The 25,297-nt window shown below is 40.1% G+C and overlaps 1 protein-coding gene across 1 annotated transcript in view; it reads left to right on the top strand.

The window, feature by feature from the left end:
* Positions 1-25,297, top strand: part of ctnna1 (catenin alpha 1) — a 102,870-nt gene that overhangs the window by 52,452 nt on the left and 25,121 nt on the right. The window contains exons 8-11 of the mRNA XM_003215256.4: positions 7,338-7,418; positions 11,670-11,822; positions 17,338-17,430; positions 19,239-19,395. Coding sequence (XP_003215304.1) covers positions 7,338-7,418; positions 11,670-11,822; positions 17,338-17,430; positions 19,239-19,395 — 484 coding nt within the window. The remainder of the gene's footprint in view (positions 1-7,337; positions 7,419-11,669; positions 11,823-17,337; positions 17,431-19,238; positions 19,396-25,297) is intronic.

Genomic DNA, 25,297 nt, shown 5'->3' on the forward strand with positions numbered 1-25,297 from the left:
CAGAAAAATGACTCCAAATGCTTTGTTATACATATTTTTCCATTGTGAAAATAGTAATAAAAGGGACAAAAAGAGTAAATCAGAAGAATTCATGTTTAAGCTATATAGCAAATGTTTGCTGTTGGAGTACTTGCAGTTCAAATACTGGTAAATTCATTCAAAGTCAGATTTCTTAGTGATGTATGGAGTTGTAGAAATCATTTCCTTCTTCACTCCTAGCACTTGTTTTGGCCCTTTGTCAACTCAGTTTGATATACTAAAATGTTTAAAATTAAAATGGGCTGTAGATAGATTCAGAAACAACTTAGTATACATGTTCAGTAAATATAAGTCTGTGGTGTAATTAACACTAGTTTGCAATTAATTAAATCAGTTGAATTTTAATGAACATAGGTAGTCTGCTTCAATTACATTTTCAATTAAAACTATCATCAAAGTACAACAATGAGGTGGTGGTACAACTTATGAAGGTTTTCTAAGGCCAGTTGTCCATGATTACAGTGTTCTAGACCAGTGATTCCCAAACCTATTTGGCCTACCACCCCCTTTCCAGAAAAAATATTACTCAGCGCCCCCTGGAAAGGGGGCATGGCTTAGAGGGGTGGGTGTGGCTCCTGCTCAAAAGGGCGGGGCTGAGCCTCTCCCCTAGTCCAAAATGCAGGGCTGGGAGGGGGAGGTGGGCGGGGCCACAAATGGGCAGCCAGGACTGGGATGGGTGGAGTTATGAGCTCTGAGGCAAGACTGAGCTTCTATCCCTGTCCTGCGGTGCCTGCCAGGACACAGGGGGCGGGGCTAGAGAAGTGGGCGGGGCCTCTTCCCAAGTGCCTGACAGAGCTGAACCTCGCTACCCTGCCCCTTTGTTCTAACATGCGCCTCAGGGGAGGTATACAGAGGCTCAGGCCTGTCTTGTGCTCTTGGGAAGAGGCCCCGCCCCTAGCCCCACCCTTTAGCATTAAAAGGCCTCTTAGGAGTGGTATAGAGGCTCAGCCCTGTCTCAGGCTCTTGAAAGGAGACCCCGCCCCCTTCCCTAGCTCCGCCCTCTGTGTCCCAACAAGCGCCTCAGGAGAGGTATAGATTCTCAGCCCTGTCTTGGGCTCTTGGGAAGAAGCCACGGCCACTCCTCTAGCTCTGCCCCCTGTGTGTCCTAACAGGCACCTCAAGTGGTCAGCCCTGTCTCCAGCACTTGGGAAGAGGCCCCGCCCCTCCCCTGGCCCCGCCCCGTATCCTAATAGGTGCCATCACCGCCCCCCTGGATTGCTGCAGCGCCCACCAGAGTGCAGTAGCGCCCACTTTGGGAATCACTGTTCTAGACCAACTGTTTATTTCCTTCCACATACTAAAGTGAGCATTTGGTATCCATAGTAATTTGGTTATCAAAATCTATAAATACTCAAGTTGTTGTTATATACAGTGATGTAGTGAAATGGCACTCCTTATATAAAATGTCAAGATCAAAGTTTGCTTTTTAGAATAAAAAACCCAATATTTTCAAGCCATGGACAATTGAGTCTGTGGGTGCAGAATGCCATCTGTACCTCTGCAAAATTCTGTAGTGCCTATCAGAGGTAAAATAACAGTATCTTTCCAGAAGTATGGGTGTGTGCTAGCACTCCAGAGTTAAGTCCAGAGTTGGAATTTCAGCCAGGGAGTGCATTTGGTCTAAATGTTTTTGACAGACCTTGCAAATCAAGCCAAAAAATTGTCATGTAAGCTTTTTCTTTTGCTTTTGCTTTTCCTTTTCCTTTCCATACCAATTTGATGGAAACTTCAGAAAAACAACCAAGGGAGTTTCCTCTAGGAGGGAGAGGGGGCTTGCAGCAAATGCAAGAGATAATACGATTGGTTGATAAATAGTGTATAACTACTAAAATAATGTATAAATATTGAAATAAATATACTTATCAGTGTTTTTAATTGTACTATTATTTAATTCTATTTTTGTCAAAAAAATTTAAGTCTATCTTGTTTTTAAAATCTTGTAGACTGCCTTAAATTCTTTTTAAAAATGATTCAAGAAAAACACAAAACAAACCAGACAGTCATTTTGGATATATCAAACTATATACTTTACAACGACACAACAACATACTTTACAATTAAAGAACTATAAAAAACTGCAAATGGCCCACTCTCTGTCTGATGCTTGTTATCCCTTAATAGTCTGCTCCCTTTAAACAATAATGTTAATTATACTTTTACTTAAAATGACACTACTCATTCAGGAATCCCAAAGTTGATAAATGCCTCAATTAGCATTGTTGTGAAAAGCTAACCAGCAGGTCCCAGTCTTTCTTAAAGTTAATCAAAGATTTAACATTCATCAGCATAGTCAGTTTGTCCATGTCTGCTGTTTCACAGATCTTCATTCTTGCATTGGTAAAGCATTCTTGCATTGGTAAAGCTTTTTCCTTCTACTTCTGAAAATATACCACTCTTGCAGCAGTTCTCATATATTGCAACATTCACCTAATTTTTTTCTTTCTGGACGAGTGTCCTGCATTCCCAACATTTTACATTTAATCTTAACAAAGTATTTCAACATTTCTGGGTCTTTTTGCAAGACCACCACATGAGATAAAATGCCCCAAAATTGTCCTCATATTTCCAATATTTGGTATCAAATTCCACCTGTACAATCTTATAAAAAATCACTACTCAGAGTAATGTTATTTCTTTCATCCACACCTTCCATTGTTTCAGTTGAATTTGGCAATATTTTGAGCCCATACGATCATACAGTCTTTTACTTGTTCACCCTCTATTTCATTTTTAACAGCACATTTAGCCCTAGATCCTGCATAAAAAGAAAGGTGAAATAAAAAATAATAATATGGAAATAGAAGCTCATTTTATAGCTTTGTAGGTTTCACCTTTTCTGTGTTTCAGTTGGGATGGGGATATACATTTTTTCACAATCTATACAAATCTGTAAACCAAATAATAATAATAGTAATAATAATAACAACAATAACAACAACATTATTTGCATACCGCCCTATCTCCCTGAAGGGACTCATATAAGGCAAACATTCAATTGCCGGAAAGAAAATCATACAGATACGGAAAGAAAACCATACAATACATCAAAATAAACACATTCAACATTATAACACAACCTAATTTAACTTAAACAAACAACATAACAAAAACTGTGTGATGACTCATGGGCCTTGTAGTCCTGCTCATGACATTGTAATGCCTGATGAAGAAGAAAACTTGGGTTTTTTACCTTCCCAGTCAGAACTGGAATCTTCTCAGCCAGATCTTTCCCAGGCAGATCTGGGAACCTTGCACCTGCAAGAAAGTTGTGTCCCAGAAGTATGTCAAATAAACCCTGAGCCTACATCTCCCGTGTTCTCTCGCCATGAGTTTTGTAAACAACAGAGGGGTTTGGAAGCAGCTTCGCGCAGGAGTGCGAGAATAGCAGCTAAGAATGTACCCAATTAAGTCTGCTTTTCGTGAGAATCTTTAAGGAGTCAAACATCTGGTCTCAGAGTTTAGCTTTCGTTTCTGGTTCCCAGAGAACTGCTTCGGCGGGAAAGTTAGACTCTATATAGGTGTTTTACCCGCGTAGTAACTTCGCGGAGTCAATTCGTCAGCCTCCGGAGCGAGTTGTGTTTGGACAGCGCGCTCCGATTCAAGCCTCGTTCCTGCTCAAGCCTTGCCTTGTTTCCAGCCTTCGCTCCTGTTTCCCAGCCTTTGTTTACCTACGGACCTTGCCTTGTTTCCCAGGACTAAACCTTGCCTTGTTTCACGGATTTTACCAAGTTATTCCACGGACCTTGTTCTTGTTCCTCGTTACCTTGTTCCACGTTTCAAGCCTTGTTTCAAGTATCAAGTTATTTCCTAGCCTAGCTCAAGTTCATGGACTAAAGGACCTTGTCATCTCCCCTCACTTTGCCTGGCAAAGTGAGTGTTTCGGTTATTGGATTACAACTTTGGACCTTAATATTTCATATTGGACATTGTTTCTTTGGACTAATTTTGACCTTTCCTGAAAGGTCTGCTTCTGGACTAACTTTTACATTTGCTTTTACTAACTTTATATATTTCCTTAATAAAGATATTAGATAGAATCTGGCCTCTGCGTATGGTTATTGGTGCTCTGTAGCCTGGGTCGTGACAAACTGAAAGCCTCATAAAAAGCCAAAATTGTGTTAAAACATACTAAAAATAACAAATAAAAATATTTAAAGCCCATTTCATTGTAGCTCCATCAGTAGATGTTCAACAAACCAATGGCCAGGATTGCAAAATGAACATGGCCAATTATAAAAGGGCTGGGCAAATGATAGTACAACAGCGTATCAAAGGGCCGGGGAAGTGGAGGAAGTGCAGGACAAAGTGCTGTCTGGTTACCTAGGGACTAGTCATTCTCATCTCCCTAGGGAGATTCTCATCTCATCTCCCTAGGGAGTGTGTTCCAGAGATGGGGGGCCACCACCGAAAAGTCCCTTTCCCTCATCACCACCAATCGTGCTTGTAACAGTGGTGGAAGCGAGAGGAGAGCCTCCCTGGCGAATCTTAGAGGCCATGCCGGTTCATAGGGGGAGATACGGTCGCGAAGATAGGCAGGGCCCAAACTGCTTAGGGCTTTATAGGTCATAACCTGCACCTTAAATTGGGACTGGAAACTTATCGGCAGCCAATGGAGCTGCTTTATGGTGCAACACGGTATTTAATCAATATCCATAATTCTACTCTAGCATCTTCATATTTTTGCCAGTATTGTAATCCCACAAATTGTTTTATAATGGACACAAGTCAGAAATGTTACAAATCAAGCAGGGCCATGAATCTGTTTGCTAATGCCTAGGTGCACACACAGCCTATTTCTGGGTGAGAGTAGAGCCCTAGTACTCTTCATCCCTTGAACACTCTCAAACACAGTGGAGGTAAAGTAGCTATTAAGGCAAGGCTTTGAGGCATAGGTAGAGTGTTCAAATTTCCAAATTCAGACTTGTTTTATCAAGAGTGTTTTACCAAATGGTATAGCAAAACAGTTTGCTTCATGCTCATGTTACAGTCAGATACAATAAACAATGGAGACAGGCACACTTACTATTAAAACATATTTTCGCTATACTCTGTGCATGATCTTAGTCTGCTTGTTTTGTTACTTGTTCAACAAATGTCTTTTCAGTACATTGCCACCTTGGCATGCTACCAGTACCTAGGATGCTACCTGAGTGCTGTCATTCCATCTATTTCCCATGCATTTCACACCCACATGTGTCTGGCACAGGGCTTTTTTGTGGTGACGCTCCATCACCTCCTCTCATGCCAAGATAACAACATAAGATAGCTTGTTCTGTTGTGTTGCAAAACCCACCTCTATTGATCTGGAACTGAGAGTTTCAGCACAGTCCTTTTTACTAGGCAACTCATTGCACTACTAATGTTTTATATTATCATCGTGAATATTAACTATACATGTCCTGACATAAAGGGGGGTGCTGCTGACATTGCTTTTGCTGCTATTTATTTATTTATCTATCGTGTCGGAAGCGAGTTGAGGGTACAGTTGTAATGTATTTAAAAACACAAAGTTAAAACTTGGCATTATACTAAATGTCCTTTGACCAGAAGCTGGTCACTTGGAGTGCCTCTGGTGTCCCTGTAAGAAGATCCTCCATTGTGCATGTGGCATGGATCAAGCTGCATTGTAGTAAGTGGTCTATGGTTTGCTCTTCTCCACACTCACATGTCATGAACTCCACTTTGTAGCCCTATTTCTGAAGATTGATTCTGCATCTCATAGTGACAGAGCGCAGTGTCTTCAGCGGCTTCCAAGTCACCCAGCCTTCTGTCTGCCCAGGGGGAGTCTCATCCGGTATCAGCCATGGATTGAGGTTCCGGGTTTTAGCATGCCACTTTTGGACTCGTGCTTGCTAAGGTGTTCCTATGAATATCTCTAGATCTTAGAAAGTTATTTCTTGATTTAAGGCATTGGCGTGCTGGCTGATATCCAAATAGAGGATGGGCCAGAGATGTCACTGCCTTGCTCCTTTCATTATTGACTTCTTCCCAACAGATGTCAGGTGTTGCAATACCGGCTAAACAGTCTAATTTCGCCAGTGGTGTGGGGCATAGACATCCTGTGATAATGTGGCATGCTGCTTTTGCTGCTATTTTGGTGGGATGCTGATACTGAGTTGGCATTGAATATAGGTTTCAGGCTCTTAAAAGGCGGAAGGAAATCATACATTAGCATCTGCTAAGTTGTGTGAAGGCGGTTTTTAAGCAGTGACAAATCCTCTACTAGGTGATGTTGATAACATTGTTAGGCATCTCCAGTAATATCTTAATTGGTGCAAAAGTATGGAAATGTTACAATTAAGGGAATACGAGATGTAAGTCTACAGTCCTAAATTAGGGAAGTTGTCCCTTTTAAGCAAATATTTTGCATATCTACACCCGATTCTTTAAATTAATCTACTTAAGTTTTATTACTTCATTCTTGTCATTTTTAAGACACCATCTTTTCCCACTTTTAATTCATTTGAATTATTTCGCTATAGAATAAACAGCTTGTGTCACTCAGTTGTGTATAACTACATTTGGTAGGGCCAGCATCAGAATTTAGCTGGGGATATTACCCCCAACATTCAGGTAGGGCTAGTTTCTCTCAGGTTATTTTAATTGTTTAAAAATACGGTATTATGTGCTGAGTTACTGTATATAGTCAAATAAACCTAACTAAAAAACCGAGTTCAGAATAGCCATGGATCAGTGTAAGTATCTATTTTATTTTAATTTATTTTCTTAATTTATATCCCACCTTTCTTCCAATCTAGGGTCTCAGGGTGACTAACAATAAAAATGGTATTGTGCCTTAACTCTTATCTTTAAAAAGAAACAACCCCCTTTACTGAGTAGAATGACAAAATGTGAGAGCTTAATCTGTCTTAGAAGGACCTAAAAGGAGGACTGATCCCAGATAAATCCTCCAGAGCCCACTGATAAAGGAGAGCAAGGTACTTAGCCCAATGGTCCTCAAACCTGGATATAGATACTCTCGGTCTTTTTGCATTTGTAGATTTCCAGAATAGGCAAGTATTTAAGTTCACTTCTTGCTTAACATGAATGCACACAACATGAGGCTTGAGGCAGATGACTATAAAAATACCAGGTGTATTTGACAAGGTTAAAATAAGATTTATATCCTTCCCACATGAGGACTTCTTGGTTGTGCAAGTATACAGAGCTTATAGAGATTTGACATTTGAACCTGACACTTATATAGAAACATTCTAGTGTATGCAGGCTTGAGTTAGAGTCATTGGTGAGGTTATATTACATTAATCTAATTCTGTTTCTTCTGTGTTTTTTTTTAGGCTGGACGCAAAGAAAGAAGTGATGCTCTGAACTTGGCAATAGACAAAATGACAAAAAAGACAAGGGATTTACGTAGACAGGTATTATGTGAAATATGTGCAAAATGTTTCTGAATAAATAACAGTCCATGTTACCTTTTGAGTGCAATAGTCCCTGTAACCATGTCCATCTATCTATATATATAAAAGAGTGATGGCATCACGGCGACCGACAAAACAACAAAACTACAGGCCCCCCAACCTCGAAATTTGACAACACAACCCATCATCCACGCCTCTAGGTTGATACAACAAAAAGAAAAGAAAAATAAAGTCCTAATTAGAGGGAGAGGAATAATTGCTTTTATCCAATTGCTGCCAGTTAGAAGGCTAAGCTCCTCCAACTTGGTCTCCTAGCAACCCAATAAAAAATAATAATAAACACTAAAAATAATTAAAAACACTAAAAGATGAATACAATAAAATACTATAACAGAAAATAACTAAAAATAATACAAGAAAATAATCAAATATAATAAATAAAAAGATAACTTACAATAAAATTAATTAAAAAATACAAATAACGTCAAATAAAAATTACACAACAATGTTTAACCAATACCACCACCACTTTGCCACAGCAACGCGTGGCCGGGCACAGCTAGTATATATATATAAATGTTCTGACCGTTTCTGCTTTAAGATAAACAGCAAAACTAAACAACCAAAACACACGAAATTTGGCCACAAAAGACATGGTCATCCGGACTGTGTTTAGACATCAAAAAACAAAAACCATTCAATTGGGAAGTCACTCAAAACACCCAAAAAACTAATACTGCTCTTTGCTCATGCGCAGAGGAGCCCCCACCCCTGGAATACCCACGTCACTGGCCGGGGCAGGCAGATTGCGTAACGCAAGGGAGGAGGACATTAGGCCTACTCAACCACATCAAGCAAGTCTTCCAGAGTGTGGAGGTGAATGAGGCAGAGGAGAAAAGGATGAAGGGAAGCTTTCCCCTTTACCTGCTTTTAAAAAAGTATTTTCTTTTAATTCAGTCAGGGACTTCTCTCACAAAATGTGCCCCCCTCACACTTCAGCGGCTCTTCCGCCTTCCCTCCGGCCAGACACGTCCGAAAAGGGCAGAGCGCGAACGCTGGCAAGAGGAGGGAAGGAGAACGAAAGAGCCGGGAGGGAATAACCAATGCCTCCATTACTTCAGTAGCGCCTCAATTTCTAACCAGGCGGGCTCCGAAGGGCTGCGATGCCGTTTCTTTTAGCTCAATCAAGCGCTTCTCTCACAAAATGGGGCCCCCTCCCCCTTCAGCTGCTCTTCCACCCTCCCTCCAGCCGGACCCATCTGAAAATGGCAGAGCCAACGCCACCATTACTTCAGTAAAGCCTCAGTTTTCTAACCAGCCCCGCTCTGGAGGGCTTCGAGGCCGCTTCTTTTCTTTCTTCCTGGGTGGTGGAGTTCAGTGTTGGGAGGTGATAGCTGGCCCTTGCGCCATGTTGTTGGACTGTCCTGGTGTTTTCTACTTCAACTCCCATAATCCCAAATATCCGGTTTAGAACTGTATGAGTTGAAGTCCATATGAGGGCCCATTTTGTCAGAGAAGTGCGTGATTGTGGAGGTGGAGGAGGCAGAGGAGAAAAGGGTGAAGGGAAGCTTTCCCCTTTTCCTGCTTTTAAAAACTTATTTTAATTCAGCCAGGGACTTCTCTCAAAAAATGGGCCCCCCTCCCACTTCAGTGGCTCTTCAACCCTCCCTCCAGTCCTCCCTCCGGCCGGACACGTCCGAAAAGGGCAGAGCGCGAACGCTGGAGGGAGGGAGGACAAAAGAGCCGGGAGGGAATAAGCTCCTAACATCTTATAAACAACAAGGACAATATACATACTAATCAGGGAAAATACTTCCAACATTCTGAAAACAGGGAAATTCCAAACAGGACACACCCAGGACCAGCTAACACCTCCCAACACAGAATTCCCCCAGGCAGGAAGCAGCCACTCTATCACGCTACAAGCCCATTACATGCTAATCATTCTTGCATCCAACAGACAGGAGTTCATTCTCCCACACTGGACAAACTGTATTCCACAAGTATACAAACGACATTTGCCAGCCTGGTTCATAGCAGAGGAAATCCACTGAAAAACAACAAAACCACGCTCCCACTACTACAACACTCTTACTTACTCTGGAAAAATAATACAAAACAAAATCATCTATAAAAACATGACAACAAATAAAGGGGAACCATCAGAAAACAAGGGAATTCCACAAATAAAACAATAAGGGCCAGCTAACACTTCCATACAAAGGATTCCCCCAGGGAGGAAGCAGCCAGGCTTTGAGGCTGCAAGGCCATTACATGCTAATCAATGTGACTAATAACAGCATGCATACCTGCCGCACCGAGACAATTCATTGTATTCCAGCTCACCAAAGTAGAATTCCCTTAGGAAGAAAACAGCCAGGCTTTGAGGCTATTCACTGCTATTCCACTTAAGCCACAGCAACGTGTGGCCAGGCAAAGCTAGTTGTAATAGAAAAGTAGATGTGAGAGTTCGGGTAGAACTTTAACAAATTGGCCTTGAGAGTACAAGTTGGCTCACACTATGCATGTTCAACCACTATGTGTAGACCCATTGTTATTTTGCAGAACTGTACAATATATATATATATATATATATATATATATATATATATATATATATTTTGTACAGTTCTGCAAAATAACAATGGGTCTACACATAGTGGTTGAACATGCATAGTGTGAGCCAACTTGTACTCTCAAGGCCAATATATATATATATATATATATAAAAAAAAAAAGGAGAGTGTACAAGCTGGCAGTATCTTCACCAAAGCCTCTTAGGCTACTTCCTCACAGCTAACAGAGGGCTTTGAAGAGGGAAGGGGAAAATTCCTGTTTGAGGGACCAGGAAGAGAAAAGAAGCCTAGAGGCTTCCATCCAAGCCTTTAGCTGGTAAATTGAGAGCAAAATGGAGGGCAAGAGGGGAGGCCAGCAGTGCCTTACAGATGGTGAACCCAGGTGTCTATCTCCAGGCCCCATATCTCCAAAGATCTGGACCTTCCCTGAAGGTATATTTGAGATAGTTTTTAAATCTTGTTTAAATTTGGAAAATCGGATTTACTCCTGGTTTAAATGGATCTCAGCTCACATTTTTGGGCAGATGGGGCTTAAAATACAGTTGTATTCAAGCCTGGTTCAGGTGAGGGTGCAAAGGCTTGTCTTCGTCATCCACCTCAATGCCAACAAATGCCAGCCTGATCAAGCTGATGCCTAAACATACAGCTTTTTTATTGCATAGAGAGAATATAGAGATCCATTGGCAAAGGCAATTTTATATCTCTCCCGTGGTCATATTGTAAATTCAGTATGTCCAAGATCCAGAGATAAAATCTGCTTTTGTGTCATTTTAAAGATTAAACCAGCCTCTAGGTCAGTTTACATCAGTCTAGATTAAATTAGATTAGATTCTGATCTTATTTTTAAAAAATCAAGAGTAGTCTGTTTCTAAGACACAATCTAAGTCAGCATTGTGTAGCAGTTATGGTACAGAAAGGTTCTGAGATGGCTAGGACTTGCCAACCAGATTCCAGAGGTATGAAATATGCATCATAATTTTTAAAACGAAATTGTTTTCCTTTTGAGTGAAATTTGTAAAGCTTTCTGTTTACCTTGCTTTAAAAATATGTGAAATTGGATTTTGAGGGTCAGACAAAATGTCTTTTCAGGTTACATTCAGCTACTTGAGAGCCCTCCAGTGGTCATCCATGATGACTGATAGATGCAGCAAAGCAATAAGCAATTGCAAACAAAATCCATTATCATTAAGGGACATTGTTAATTACCAAGGAAATGTTTATCAATAACATGTTTAGATAGGTGTGCCAGAAAAATCAGTAGGACTGAGCTATATGAGAGAAAGTTTGCAAGATAGTTAGCACAATATGTTTTAAGTATTGACAAGTAACCAGAAGAATGTAGTGTTTGGTCTAAAGTCTCTTTTGGATATGTAAACACGTACAATTTCCTGATATCATTGAAATATGATTTCCCAATTGCTTTGGAACAATTATTTAATATCAGTAATTTTGAAGTGGTAAATTTGAAGCATGCAGTGTCAATTGACAGAAATAGTTATAGAAGTACACTAAGTAGTGCTTAGAGTATTAAATAGTGGTGCTCATTTGCACTGAGGGTGAAAAATTATGTATTTAATAAAAGGATTACTAGCAAAGTAAGTTGTTGTAAAGGTTGAAAATAACAATTTACTGTACATTGATAAAAGGCTAACACTGTTTTGATCTCTATTCTTAGCTCCGAAAAGCTGTTATGGACCATGTTTCAGATTCCTTTCTGGAAACAAATGTACCACTTCTAGTTTTGATTGAAGCTGCCAAGAATGGGAATGAGAAAGAAGTGAAAGAATATGCCCAGGTTTTCCGTGAACATGCCAACAAGCTGATTGAGGTAATATGCTTGAAATTAAGTATTGTATTACCTTTTGACAAGGTAGCTATACATTGCATAAAGAGGGTTTTTTATTGAACAGATTGAATAGTTGCTAGAAGAGAATGGCTCTAACAAAGAAGCCATTTTGCCACAGGTGACAGGGAAAGCTATGTGGTAAATGTTTAGTGTACATGAATAAACTTTGCATATTTTGCTATGCTATTGGCTTTTCCAAACAACATATATTTTTATGCAGTGATTATAGTGTTTTCCTCATCTAGAAGTGCATATTGCTTAGGCAGTCTGTTCCACTGTCTGGAACACAGTTTCTTGCCAGCTGTCTCTTAGGAGACGTAGAAGTGCAGTTCTTCAGTGTTTAATATTTTTCATCATCTTGATAGTGTTTTAACCTTTTTTGATTTAGGAAAGAAAAACAAGTATTGTATTCTGTCTATTTGCACTCTTGCCTATTGAGATTTATAGAGATTGGGATGTTTGTTTCTTCTTGAGAAATTGTAAAAAGTTTGGAAATCCTGGCAACATACATTTTGAAGATAAAAAGATTTACCCATTTGGCTAGGACTAGAAAATATAACATTCCATATTTTGGGTTTTCTGGATCCACAATGATTACACTAGAAATGGCTATGTGGAGCTTCCATCTGTTTTATAGCTTGGGGAAAATGCTTTTATATTATTGAATGGAACATAGAAGATGGAATCTAACTGATTTCATTCCTGCCTTTTTTTTCTCTGTACTTGATGATATCTAGTAGGTTTAATATCATAGCTTTCCTTAAAAGAAATGTAAAAATATTGATATAGAATTCTTACAGACAGAAGCTGCAATTTTAAAGGTAAAATTTGTCACACTCTAAAGATTGCCTATCACATGCATATTTATCACGCTCTGAGGAATCAAGTGATGTCTTGCATTTATAAATGAACTATCAGCAATCAATCAACACAGGCAAACTCTATCACCCAGCATTAACTTTCACAATGCTTTTCACTACAGACCATTAATATATGTGATTGAGATGTCAAGGGTATAAAATTCTGTCATAAATAAGCAGTCTTAAGATTAGCACACACTTTAATGCATTGCATAATTGCTGAGCAAAACTTTTAGGGAATTATACTGTTAACAAATACCTTTATACATTTTGATTGATGTCAGATATGGCTGCCAATCTGTTCAAAACAATTTAAGGCTCAGGTGGATTTTTAGAATGTAGCCTCCTGTATGAGCGCACGTTTTTATACAGACAGTCCCCGAGTTACAAACATCTGACTTGCAAATGACTCATAGTTGAGAACAGGGGAGAGGCAACAGGAAGTGAGAAAAATCTTCCCCTAGGAAGGGAAATTCACTCCGGAAAGAGTTATCATGGGAGAACAGTGTCTCCACTGAAGCTTTATCTTTCTTTCCACAACAAGCCAATTTTTTTCCAAATCCAGTGATCACAGGGACAGAAAGTGAGGTGAAAGCTGCTGGTTCCTGAAGCTGCTGGAAAGTGGATGATTCCTGAGAAGAAGAACACACGAACGTTTTCCTTGCTCGCTTTCTCTGGTATAGGGGCCTTTGGGGCGCCCAGTACCCAAGGCTTTAATTAGTTATTGGTTAACTAATTATTGTTTAAATTGACTTTAAATGGCTTGCCCAAGACTGGATCTCTGGGACTGACTTGCTTCCAAGATTCCCTGGTGGTAATAATTCTAATCTAAAATGGCTCCCTTTCCCTGGCAAAGGGGCGGGCAATCTTACTGATACAAACCAGGAAGGGTTTTCTTAAACTCCACCCTCATAAAACTAACAGAAAAGTGAGTACTCTGAAACTGAGGGTGATGCAGCCTGACAAAGGGAACTGGGACTTGTATAGTTCCAGCACAGCTGGAGTTACATTTATAAAATGTACCTGTTCTGACTTACATAAAAAAAATTCAACTTAAGAACAAATCTACAGAATTTATCTTGTTCATAATTTAGAGACTGCCTGTGTTACTTATTTCATTTCCTAATTGTTCTATCATAAAAACATGGATCAAACACATGCAGTACATTTTACTATAGTTATTAAATGAAAATTTCATAGAGTCGCAACCAACTTAACATAGTTTGTGGCAGCCACAAACACAATTTTTTAAAAATATAACAACTACTTTAAAAGGAAGTTTCACACAATTAAACAGGAAATAACATTTTCAAACCAGGAACAACATTTTTTTTCAAATTTTGTTACCTAGTGTTATTTAGACTTTTTAGATTAGCTACAGGTTATAACCAATTATTTCTATAAATATTGTATAGATTTGGTATTAACTGTCTCTTTTCAATTGCAAGTGAGTGTTTTGACTTCTGAACCATTTTACATAGAATTACATATTGAAAATATCAATGTGATCATTTGGAGATAGTTGTGAGCTCTTGTTGCATACTTCAGCAGTTGATTTTTTGAATCCAAAAAGATAACTTAAGCAGGAATTGGGAAACACTAAAGACAGGAATTTCAGTAAAAAAGGGGACATAGATCATTACTTGTTTGGTCAGATAATTGAGATCTATACTTGCTTTCCACAAGTAAACTCTTTACAGAATCAAGAATGCTTCACTTGAGACATCAACCTAATTTCTTACTCCAGTGTCATTTGTAGTTAATTTCAAAGAAAATTTTAAAGACTTGGTCTACATTTGAAATGGACAGCCTTCTAGGTTAACCAGCCCTTACATTTCTGTCACCAGCACATTAGGTCAGATTGTGGCAGAGTGTTGTAAGGGGATAATTGTATGCTTGCATTTGTTACTATTATATTTGGCAGGATTGTCACTTGGGGGTAAATAGAAACTTGTTCATCCAAATGCTGGCAGCACCCCTAGTCAGCCTGAGGTCATTTGTGCCACTTAAGATGTTATGGGCGTATTCTTGGAGATAGGTTACCATAATGACAAAAAGTGCATTCTTGGGAAAGTGCATAAAAAATTAATTTGTTCTGTCTGTCCTACAAGAACTGTTACCATATAAGGCCATATCTGTCAGATTCGGAAAACATGTCACTTGAAACCTCCCAGTCAAAACTCCCAAATGGAAAAATTCTGTTTTAAAAATATACCTCTTATTCCTACATGTTTTCCACATTTTGAATTTATTACTTTTTGTTCTTCACTAGAAGTGTGATGTCCACGTTATCTATAGGTTAGCTATATACAATAGGAATGGTCAGAATCCAGTCAAGAAGCTAGTATTTCCTTAGTCAGATGTGAAGAAACCAAGGGCTAATACACATGCCCACAGATACATGGTTTTGGCAATCTAGGCCAGAGATATCAAACCTGTGGCCATCCAGGTGTTTGGGCCTCCAACTGCCAGAAGTCCTAGCCAACTTGTTCAATGACCAGGAATTCTGGGAGCTGAAATCCAAAACACCTGGATGGCCACAGGTTTGCAACCACTGGTAGATCAGAGTAAAACCCGCTTGTCTCTCCACCTCAGCAGAGCTGAAGAATCTGGTTCTTCAAGTCCAAAACAAATACTCCAAATTTATTACACTATCTTACATTATTTCCATTTGGAAGTGGGTTACTACCTATAACATAGGATCCTTTGAGAAACTTTTCCATTTTCTGAGAGGAGACTACCCAGCAGCCCAGTGAGAAGCATTGCCTTGTCTACTGCTTCTCGGCTAGTCAACATTTCCATCTAGGCACAGACCACTTTCACACAAGCGTTATGCTTTCTGGAACCAGCTGCTTTCTGGATAAGCAGCTGGTTCACAAAATATACAGATTCAGCCTAATTTCTCTGTTTTGGTAATGCTCACGTGGAAGCTTTAATTTTTCACAACGATTCTGACATTTCTTCAGTGAGAGGAAGGTGACTTGACAAGTAGGTTAAAAAAAGATTTCTCACAAACCAGTGTAGAAGTTGGAGTGACCATTCACTACTTGCTTTTCAGTTGAGCCATATGCACTAAAGGCTAGATATAAGAAATGATGAAATGTTTTAGTACTATTTTTCTTGTATATTTCCCCACTTTTCTCAGAAATTATGCAAATAGAAAGCTTATATAATGTAATTAAGATCCTCCAAACCCTGTCACTGTGGCGCTAAAATCAGAAAACATTTTGTAAATGCAAGGAATTATAATTTTTATATTAGCAAGGTTTTTGTTTCCAGGGGAATTATCACATATGGCCAATATTTAAAATAATCTGAACTTAGCATGTGTATTTTCATTCTAGAGCTATTTTTGGCTATTTTCGTATAGGCACCACTGTTATCAACAAAGTATGTTTAACAAACCAGTGAAGAAATATATTTATATTTATGCAGTTCGTGGTCTTTAACCGTTTATTGTCCTTATGATCTAAAAATAACATGAAGAAAAATTGACCATGTGCCTGGATTACATATCTAAACTCAGTTTATTCTTAAATTTACTGTTGTCAACTTATGGTTGGGTTTTTGTCTTCTCAAAACGTCTTATTTTTAGTTCTATAGCCTTGTTTCTGTTGGCATTTAATAATACTTTATGATAGAATTTTCAGTTGATACATAGTATGTATGTATACTTAGCTGACTGAGCTAGATATATGGGTTGTCATTGGGAAAAACATTTAGTATGTTATGCTTCTGAAAACAGAGTATGTACTGACCAGAATTTTGACTTCCTTTGAGAGACTGCTGCTAAAAGGTAGGAGGGAACACAGTGTTCCAGTTTTTTCCTACTACTTTTACATATTTCTCTGCACAAATGTAGTCTTTAAATAACAAGCTGTCACTCACCTGTCAGCTAATAACTATAAACCATTTTAGAATCCCTCTTCAGAGAACAAGTTCCAAAATATAGACTGCTTTCACTTAAAAATAACATTGTTTTGTGTGACCTTTCATTACCCTCCCAGAAAGCAAATAGAAGGGCTTGTCTCCAGACAAGAGGCAGTTGGCAATGTCTTCTTCACCAATAGGCAACAGTATTTTCTGTTGTGTAGGCAAGTTGAATGCACATAAACCGCTTGCACATTAGTAGAGGAAATTCATGCTCAACATATTAAGTAAAACTTCTGTCCAGAACACTGGATGCACCTTTCAGTAAGCTATGTACTGCTAAATGTATATTCTGCTTTCACTAGCTAGTTCCATAAGCTCATAATGCAACTAGTATTGTGATGCTAAATAAAATGGTAACTTTGCCTTTTTCAGAGGGTAATCATTTTTCTTCAGTTATTTTACTTAGCATATTAGTCCAAACTAATATGTATTTAAGAAAATAAGTGAGCTTTTGACTATTAGAAGTTGCCATTGGTTACCACAAATGTAAGCTTCAAACATGCCTCTAACTCGTAAGTGTTCTTCCTTTGTAATTAATTGCCTTGGCAATTGTTATCACTAATTATTAAAAGTGTGCGAACTGTAATTATTTCCTTGTGAAAACCGATTGGACACCGCAACGGAAGAAGGCTGCTTTTGATTCCAGAAGCAATTTCACACAAACAAGTTTAGCTTTCTAAAATGCCTTCCATTTCTACATCTAGGTTGCCAATTTGGCCTGTTCTATCTCAAATAATGAAGAAGGTGTGAAATTGGTACACATGTCGGCAAGCCAGCTTGAAGCACTTTGTCCTCAGGTAAATCACAAGCTTCATACATACATTTTATATTCCAATTTCTAAGTAAAAGGTAGAGATCACTGTATAACATCTTTTCATCCACATTGTAGTATTTTACCTGAGATCAGTGATGTCAGACTAGGTTTTTGAAATGACTTATGGTAGTAATTTTGCTTTGGAGAAACATTTAGTCTGTATCAGTTCTAAAGACTATCTAAAGACAGTAAAGAACTTAGGGCTGTCAGATTTCTGTTCCATGTCACATTAGTCAATCATTTCTTAATAAGAAAATACAAAATATAACCAGGTTAAAATCACATGCAAAGTCAGATATAACAAGCTTAAAGGTATTAGCAGTTCAAAAAAATTCTGGAGAGTTTTGTCAGTGATGAATGCCCTTATTCATTTTGATATAGGTTATAATGTTATAATAGAATATAATTGTCTCAATTCTTTAGTGCAGTGATGGTCAGTGTGTGACCTTCCAAATATTGTTAGATAGCAAAGCCAGCATGTATGTGTCAGGAAGGTCATCTGGGGGTTTGAAGCTCAGTTTAAACAATAAAGCTGATAATATTCTATTATCTCCTCTTTCCACATAAATCCAAAAAAGCTGTTAAAATTCTCAGTTGGTTTCTGATAGTGATAGTGAACTTAATGGAGATGAACAAATTGGAACTTAAATAAGATAATACAGTTCCTGGTCATCTGAAAGGCAGGTGAGGGAATTAGATTTCAATCTGTTTTGGATGGGATTGTTATCGTCTTGAAGACTCCAGTCGATTATTTGGGTGTACAGTACAACTCTAGATTTCAAAACACATCTTCAGCCCATGAATATCTGAAACCAGGAATAATAGATCGCCCTTTATATTGACTATACTTGGGCCAGAAATATACTAAAGAGTAGCACTGAAGGACCTAGAGAGGCCCACAGACACTTCCAATATTGGGTGTCTCTAGATCCTCCAGGACAACTGTATGGTACCCTTGGGCCAGAAGCATACCATAGAAGTCCCACAAATACTTCTGTAGAGGAATATTTTTTTGGAGCATGGGTGTATATTGAGTATACAGCCATGCTCTTGCTCAGTTTTTCATGAAAAGATGTTTAAATTCTAGCAGTGTTCAGGGTCACTTTTATATAAAGCATCAATCATGCCCATTCTTAGAAATGTTCCCTCTGACATCTGTGACATATATTCCCTCATTTCCTCTTATTTGAATTATTAAAATATGTTGTACATGGTACTGGCTGACTTTGAAAATGTTAAGAAACTTTAGCTGTTCACATGTTCATTTCCATATGAGCATGGCTAAGTTTTCAGATTCCTGAGGGAGACCTGGCCAACCTCTGGAACACTTTTGGCAGGACCTCAAAGGAGGACCTTCTCTGTGATTGCTATTAGTCTGTCAAGAGAGCCCAGTTTGGGCTTGTCCTGTGTCATTTACATTGCTCTATTGATTGTAACCAGTTATTTTAATTGGTTTTATTTATTCCTCTCCTTTTTCTTTAGGACTTTTATAATTACTTTTGCCCCCTTTTGCTCAACTTGAACACCATTTGGTAACAGATGGGCTATAAATGTAATAAACAAATCATAATTTTCCTCTACCATGGCAATTTTAATCTTGCCATAAGTTAACTTTATTGAGCTTTAACCAAATTGCACTCTACCTCAGCACCGTAATGCTCTAACTCATAAAGGTGTTATTAATGAATAGCTACTTAGTCCAATAGAATATATTCTTTATCATTTAAAGTACCCAATATTTGAAAATTTGTATATTCACAAATACAGTATGAATTTTGCATTGTGTTACAGGTAATTAATGCAGCATTGGCTTTGGCAGCCAAACCACAAAGCAAGCTAGCTCAAGAAAACATGGATATGTTTAAAGAACAGTGGGAAAAGCAAGTACGCGTGCTGACAGATGCTGTGGATGACATCACTTCCATTGATGATTTCCTAGCGGTATCAGGTAATGGGATCAGTTTCGCTAAAATGTTTTTCATAACAAACTTAATTTTTTTTTCACATTCTGGTGTTGTCTACTAGAATTCTATGAAGGCCTCTGTTTGTTACTGCATTTAATTTGTCAGAGATGCACTATCACGGTTTCTACGTGTTCAGTAGCAGAATCCTTAATTTCATTTTTATTTATAACTAGCTTGGGGATCCGGTGGTGCCCAGGTCATTTGAGAATGGCCTTATTTGTCTTTCAGTGTTATGTATTGTGTTTGGAGTGGGTGAACTACAATTCATAGAAGCATGGCTCAATCCTCCCGAAACCCTGCCAGTATGAAAAGTTGGGCATTTTGGATCTGTGTACCAAGTGTGGTCCAGATATGTTGTTGGGTGGTCATTGCCTGGCTTCCCACTAACACCTGCAGTATGTTCAGTTGGTCATGAGGGTTCTCTGTGCGAAGTGTGGTCGTGGTCCATTGTCGGTGGGGGTCACTGTTTCTCTGGATGCAGGTGAACTATAACTTTCTTTCCCCCCAACTTGTCCAATAGGTTGTATTGGTTATGGGGGCTGTGTGTGGAAAGTTTGGTCCTGGTCTGTCATCGGTGGGGTTCGAAGTACTTATTCATTGGAGGTGACCTATAAATATCAGTACCTACTACCAAATGTCCAGGTCAATTCCCCTCGAAACCCACCAGTAGTCAAATCTGGGCATATCAGTTATGGATGGCAAATGTGGTCCAGAGCCATCATTGTTTGGGTTTATAGCGTTCTGGGTGTAGGTGAACTATAACTCCTATAAATTCTCCAGTAGGAGTCACAATGGTCTGACTTGATGCAGGCTAAACTACAACTGAAATCTCCCAAACTCCTGTGCTAAGTTCAGTTGCAGCTCAATTCTGTTGTTTGTTTTGCAGACAGATTTGAAAGGGAAGGGCAGTAGATCATGGAAATTCCACAGCAATGGAGAACCTTGGGATGCCTGCCTGTGGTGCAAGGGCAGTAGGCGGGCTCATGCAAATTCCATAGCAATGGAGAACCCTGGGATGCCTGCCTGTGGTGGAAGAAATAGCAAAATGTAGGATGAAATTGTCCCCAAATGAAAGTATTCCTTGGGTGGTGGTTTGTAATGTTTGGGGAGAACATTGGCAGGGGTTGGGGTACATGTTCATGGTGCTCGCTGTAACCTCAGTGTCAGTGCAATGTAGTGACTTGCAGGGTTTTGAACAGTGGGGAGTGTAGCCTGTTTGTGGAGGCCAGAGGCTGTCTGTGTGACATACGGGTTTTCGCTTTTATTATGGATTTAGATTTAGATTAGATTAGATTAGATTTAGATTTAGATGTATCCAGGTAACTTCATTACCATCAAAGCTGTAGTAAGTTCTACCCAGAGTTGCCTAATGAATGTTATCTAGTGATACATGAGTGCCTCGAAGAATATTGTGGGGATAGCATCCACCCATTTCCTCTTCATCACAGGATATAAAGTTGATCTGACATGGACACCTGCTTTATATAGGCTGAGACTTTGTTTTTGTTTTAATTACATTCCCCTTTAGAACTCATGAGGGGCTAATAATAATGAAATACTGATTAAAAACAAAATTTTGATTTATACCATAACTTCACGTGAAAAAATTAGAAGCACAATTTAAAAACATAATAAAATACATAGCACTCCAGAATAACATGGTGGACTTTCCTATCTACAGTACGATGCAGATCATTTTGGTTGGTTGCTATTGTGAATATTGATTATATACAATAAACAAAAATGAATGAACTCCTGGCCTCCAGTCTACAGAGAGGTCTGAGAGATCTAGGGAACAGAAGTAAATCATTAAAATATTAGCAATATTAGTGATTTAAACTATGGCATAAGCTATGTCTTCTATTCGTTTATCAAAACATTTATGTCAGCAAATATAACTAACATTATAATTAGATTTGTTTGCTAACAATTTACAGGAAACGCACTTGTATAAAACATGTAGCTTTATCTCTCTTCTATTTCACCCACTCAGGGCAGATAGAACCATCGTAAAGCTACTGACCATTAAAAAAAAAATGGAATATCATTGTGTAGAAGTCATCCTAATATTTGCATTTCCTTAGAAACAAAGGGATAGCGAAAAACTTAATTTTACAAACAAAGCCAAATGGCAACCCTTTCTTTTTTTTTACTTGTCCCATTTGTGGAGGTATCATGGTGGAAGAGAGCAATAAATCACTGTGGAAAATTTATTGACTGAATGTAGAAGTCCACTTTTCCCAAGCCTTGTGCCCTCAAGCTGTTGGTGCTTTTCTTCCCAGGCTGGTTGCAGCCATTATTGCACTCTTACACTTCTCTTTTCTGCCTTGTTGTGTTAGGATAGCTGTAAATACACACACCACACACTCTCACTGTCCAACCTAGTCCTGGAGTTGACTCAAGAAGCACAATATGTAGAGTTCTTTTAATGTTGGATTAATTTGATTTTCAAGGGGGCACACGAGGAGGGGGCTAGAGCGCACTTGGAGGAGTTCTCAGGACGTGTCCGACCGAGCACGGGCTACAGCCTTTCTTAGGGCGTATACCGTGGCTATACGGGCAGCCAAGGAGTCCTATATGACTACCCGTATAGCGTCTGCAGCAAATAGATCATCGGAGTTGTTTCGGGTCGTTGGGGAACTCCTTCAGCCACCTGTGGTGGAGGAGGCTTTTGACGACCCAGCAACTCGGTGTCGCGATTTCGCACACCATTTTGCAGACAAAGTCGCTCTGATACACCTTGAGCTCGACTCCAATTTCACCACAGTGCCAGGGGAGGTGATTGAGGCATCTGCTTGTCCAATTTTGTGGGATTCTTTTAGGCTTGTTCTTCCTGAGAACGTGGTGGAGGTCCTTGGGGCTGTGAGGGCAACCACGTCGGCTCTGGACCCTTGCCCGTCTTGGCTAATTAAATCGGCCAGAGAGGGGCTGGTTGATTGGTTTGTGTTGATCATTAATGCATCGTTGGAGCAGGGGGGTTTTCCATCTTATCTGAAACAAGCCGTGGTTCGTCCACTCCTTAAAAAGGTTTCCCTTGACTCCACGGTGCTGAACAATTTCAGACCAATCTCCAACCTCCCTTTCTTGGGTAAGGTGCTGGAGCGGGTGGTTGCCTCCCAGCTCCAGGGCTTTCTAGATGACATCAACTACCTAGATCAGTCACAGTCTGGTTTCAGGCCTGGCCACGGCACCGAGACAGCCTTGGTCGCCTTGGTGGATGACCTCCGTAGAGAGCTGGACAGGGGGAGTGTGACCCTGTTGGTTCTCTTGGACATCTCAGCAGCTTTCGATACCATCGATCATGGTATCCTTCTGGGACGACTCTCTGGGATGGGTCTCGGGGGCACGGTTTTGTCGTGGCTCCGATCCTGGAGGGTCTATCCCAGATGGTGAAGCTGGGAGACGCCTGCTCGGACCCCTGGCCTTTGAGCTGTGGGGTCCCGCAAGGTTCTACTCTGTCTCCCATGCTCTTTAACATCTACATGAAACCGCTGGGAGAGGTCATCCAGAGTTTTTGAGTTGGGTGCCACCTCTATGCAGATGACGCACAACTCTACTACTCTTTTCCACCTAATTCCAAGGAGGCCTCTCGGGTGCTGGACAAGTGCCTGGCCGCTGTGTCTATCTGGATGAGGAGGAACAAGCTGAAGATCAATCCCGACAAGACAGAGGTCCTCCTGGTCGATCGTAAACTTGAACGGGGTATAGGGTGGCAACCTGTGCTGGACGGGGTTACACTCCCCCTGAAGCCACAGGTTCGCAGTTTGGGAGTCCTCTTGGATTCATCGCTTACACTCGAGGCTCAGGCGTCGGCGGTGTCTGGGAGGGCCTTCGCACAATTGAGACTCGTGCGCCAACTGCGACCGTACCTCGTGAAGGCTGATCTGGCCGGGGTGGTCCATGCCTTGGTCACCTCCAGACTGGACTACTGTAATGCGCTCTACATGGGGCTGCCCTTGAAAACGGCTCGAAAGTTCCAACTGGTCCAACGAGCGGCAGCCAGGATGTTAACTGGGGCCCCTTACAGAGAGAGGTCAACCCTCCTGTTCAAGGAGCTCCACTGGCTGCCATTTATTTTCCGAGCCCAATTTAAGGTGCAGGTGCTTACCTACAAAGCCCTGAACGGTTTGGGACCATTCTACCTCCGTGACCGCATCTCCGTCTATGAACCCACTCGTTCACTCGTTCACTCGTTCATCTGGAGAGGCCCTGCTCGTGATCCCGCCTGCGTCGCAAGCGCGGTTGGTGGGGACACGAGACAGGGCCTTCTCCGTGGTGGCCCCCCGACTCTGGAACACCCTCCCCAAGGATCTCAGACAGGCCCCTACATTGGCAGTCTTCAGAAAGAACTTGAAGACCTGGCTGTTCCAATGTGCCTTCCCAGATTAATAGGAAATCTCCAATACCAAGTCCCATAAGCCCTTTATTAGAACTAAGATCGCATATCGCACTCTGCACTTGACCTATAAGCCTCATATATCACCTGTCACATCAGCACTTTTAATCTTGTACCCATTACTCTGGCCCGGCCCAGTTCTATTGTGTTTTAGCGTATTGTTATTGCTTGTGGTTTATACTGTTTTAATTCCTTTTAATTTGCCTTCGTTTTGTATTGTTATATTGTGTGTTGAGGCCTTGGCCTTTGTAAGCCGCATCGAGTCCTTCGGGAGATGCTAGCGGGGTACAAATAAAGTTTAATAATAATAATAATAATAATAATAATTACTAGTTCTTTTGATAGAAGCATCTGCCTCTATGTGAAAGACTGGAAGTTTTTCACCTATCAACTACTAGTGTCCACAAGTGCAAGATTCTAACAGTCATTTCTCATCTAAAATAGTATGGGCAGCATTTTGAAAACCTGGACTTCTAGAAGCACTTCTAGAAACAAGACAAGGGGCAATCTAAAAATAAGTTGTAAAGAAAGATTGCTTTCCTTCATGGTTTCATAAAATCACAGAATTAAAAGGAAGGGTAACACCCTGCCATGCAGGAGCACATAACTAGAGCATTCTGGAGAGATGGGCATCCAGCCTTTGTTAATGAGGTAAAGCAAGGGTGGGCAAAGTGCAACCCATGGGCCAGGTGAAGTCCTTGGAATTCCAACAATGCAGGCTCTGAGTGCTGTTTTCCACATAACTCCCAAATAGCTCAAAAATACTCCAAAACACTCTTTGTGTCTTCAAAATTGGGGGGTGGGAATAGAAGCCAACAAAAAAGACACAAATAAAGTGACAGTTTGCAATAGTTTTGAACTGGTTTGAAAACTGGGGACCAGTTTTTTCCAATTAAAAAAACCTTAGAGGCCTTTTGACTTATATGCCACCAATTGGGCCTCACGGAAGTGTAAATTGGTTCCTTCCCTCTATAGTTGCACAAGGTTAAAGCAAAATGGAGAAGGAATGCTGTTAAGGGAGTTATACGACTGGAAGAGAAACCAGAGTATACTTTTAGAGGGGTTAAGCATTCCTTAAGACTACTCTTCTTCATTGCCCATCACAGATGTATAGCAGGCTGGCACCTCATTTCTGAGGACAGGGTTGAAATGAGGTACCACAAACCAGATAGAACGCATTGCCTGATGGGAGTACTCCAAAGCAGCCAGGAAGGGGCTGATTTGCGATCTTGTCCATTGGATTTATCTCTTTCCCCATTTCTATATTGTTCTGAAGTTCACCTAGCCTTATAGTCATTCCATATGAGGTCAGACATCATTGTTCATGAAGATTTTAATTCAGACTTTTCTCTGCTGTGTAGAAGTTGAACAACATTGACTTCAATATGATCCACGTTAATGATACATGACAAGATATGGGAACCCTGTACGTTATTATTGATGCCCTGAGCACCCTAAGCTGAGCATTTTTCAGGCTAAGTGAAGTAGGT

Source organism: Anolis carolinensis, chromosome 1 (assembly GCF_035594765.1).
Source record: "Anolis carolinensis isolate JA03-04 chromosome 1, rAnoCar3.1.pri, whole genome shotgun sequence".
NCBI lineage: Eukaryota > Metazoa > Chordata > Lepidosauria > Squamata > Dactyloidae > Anolis > Anolis carolinensis.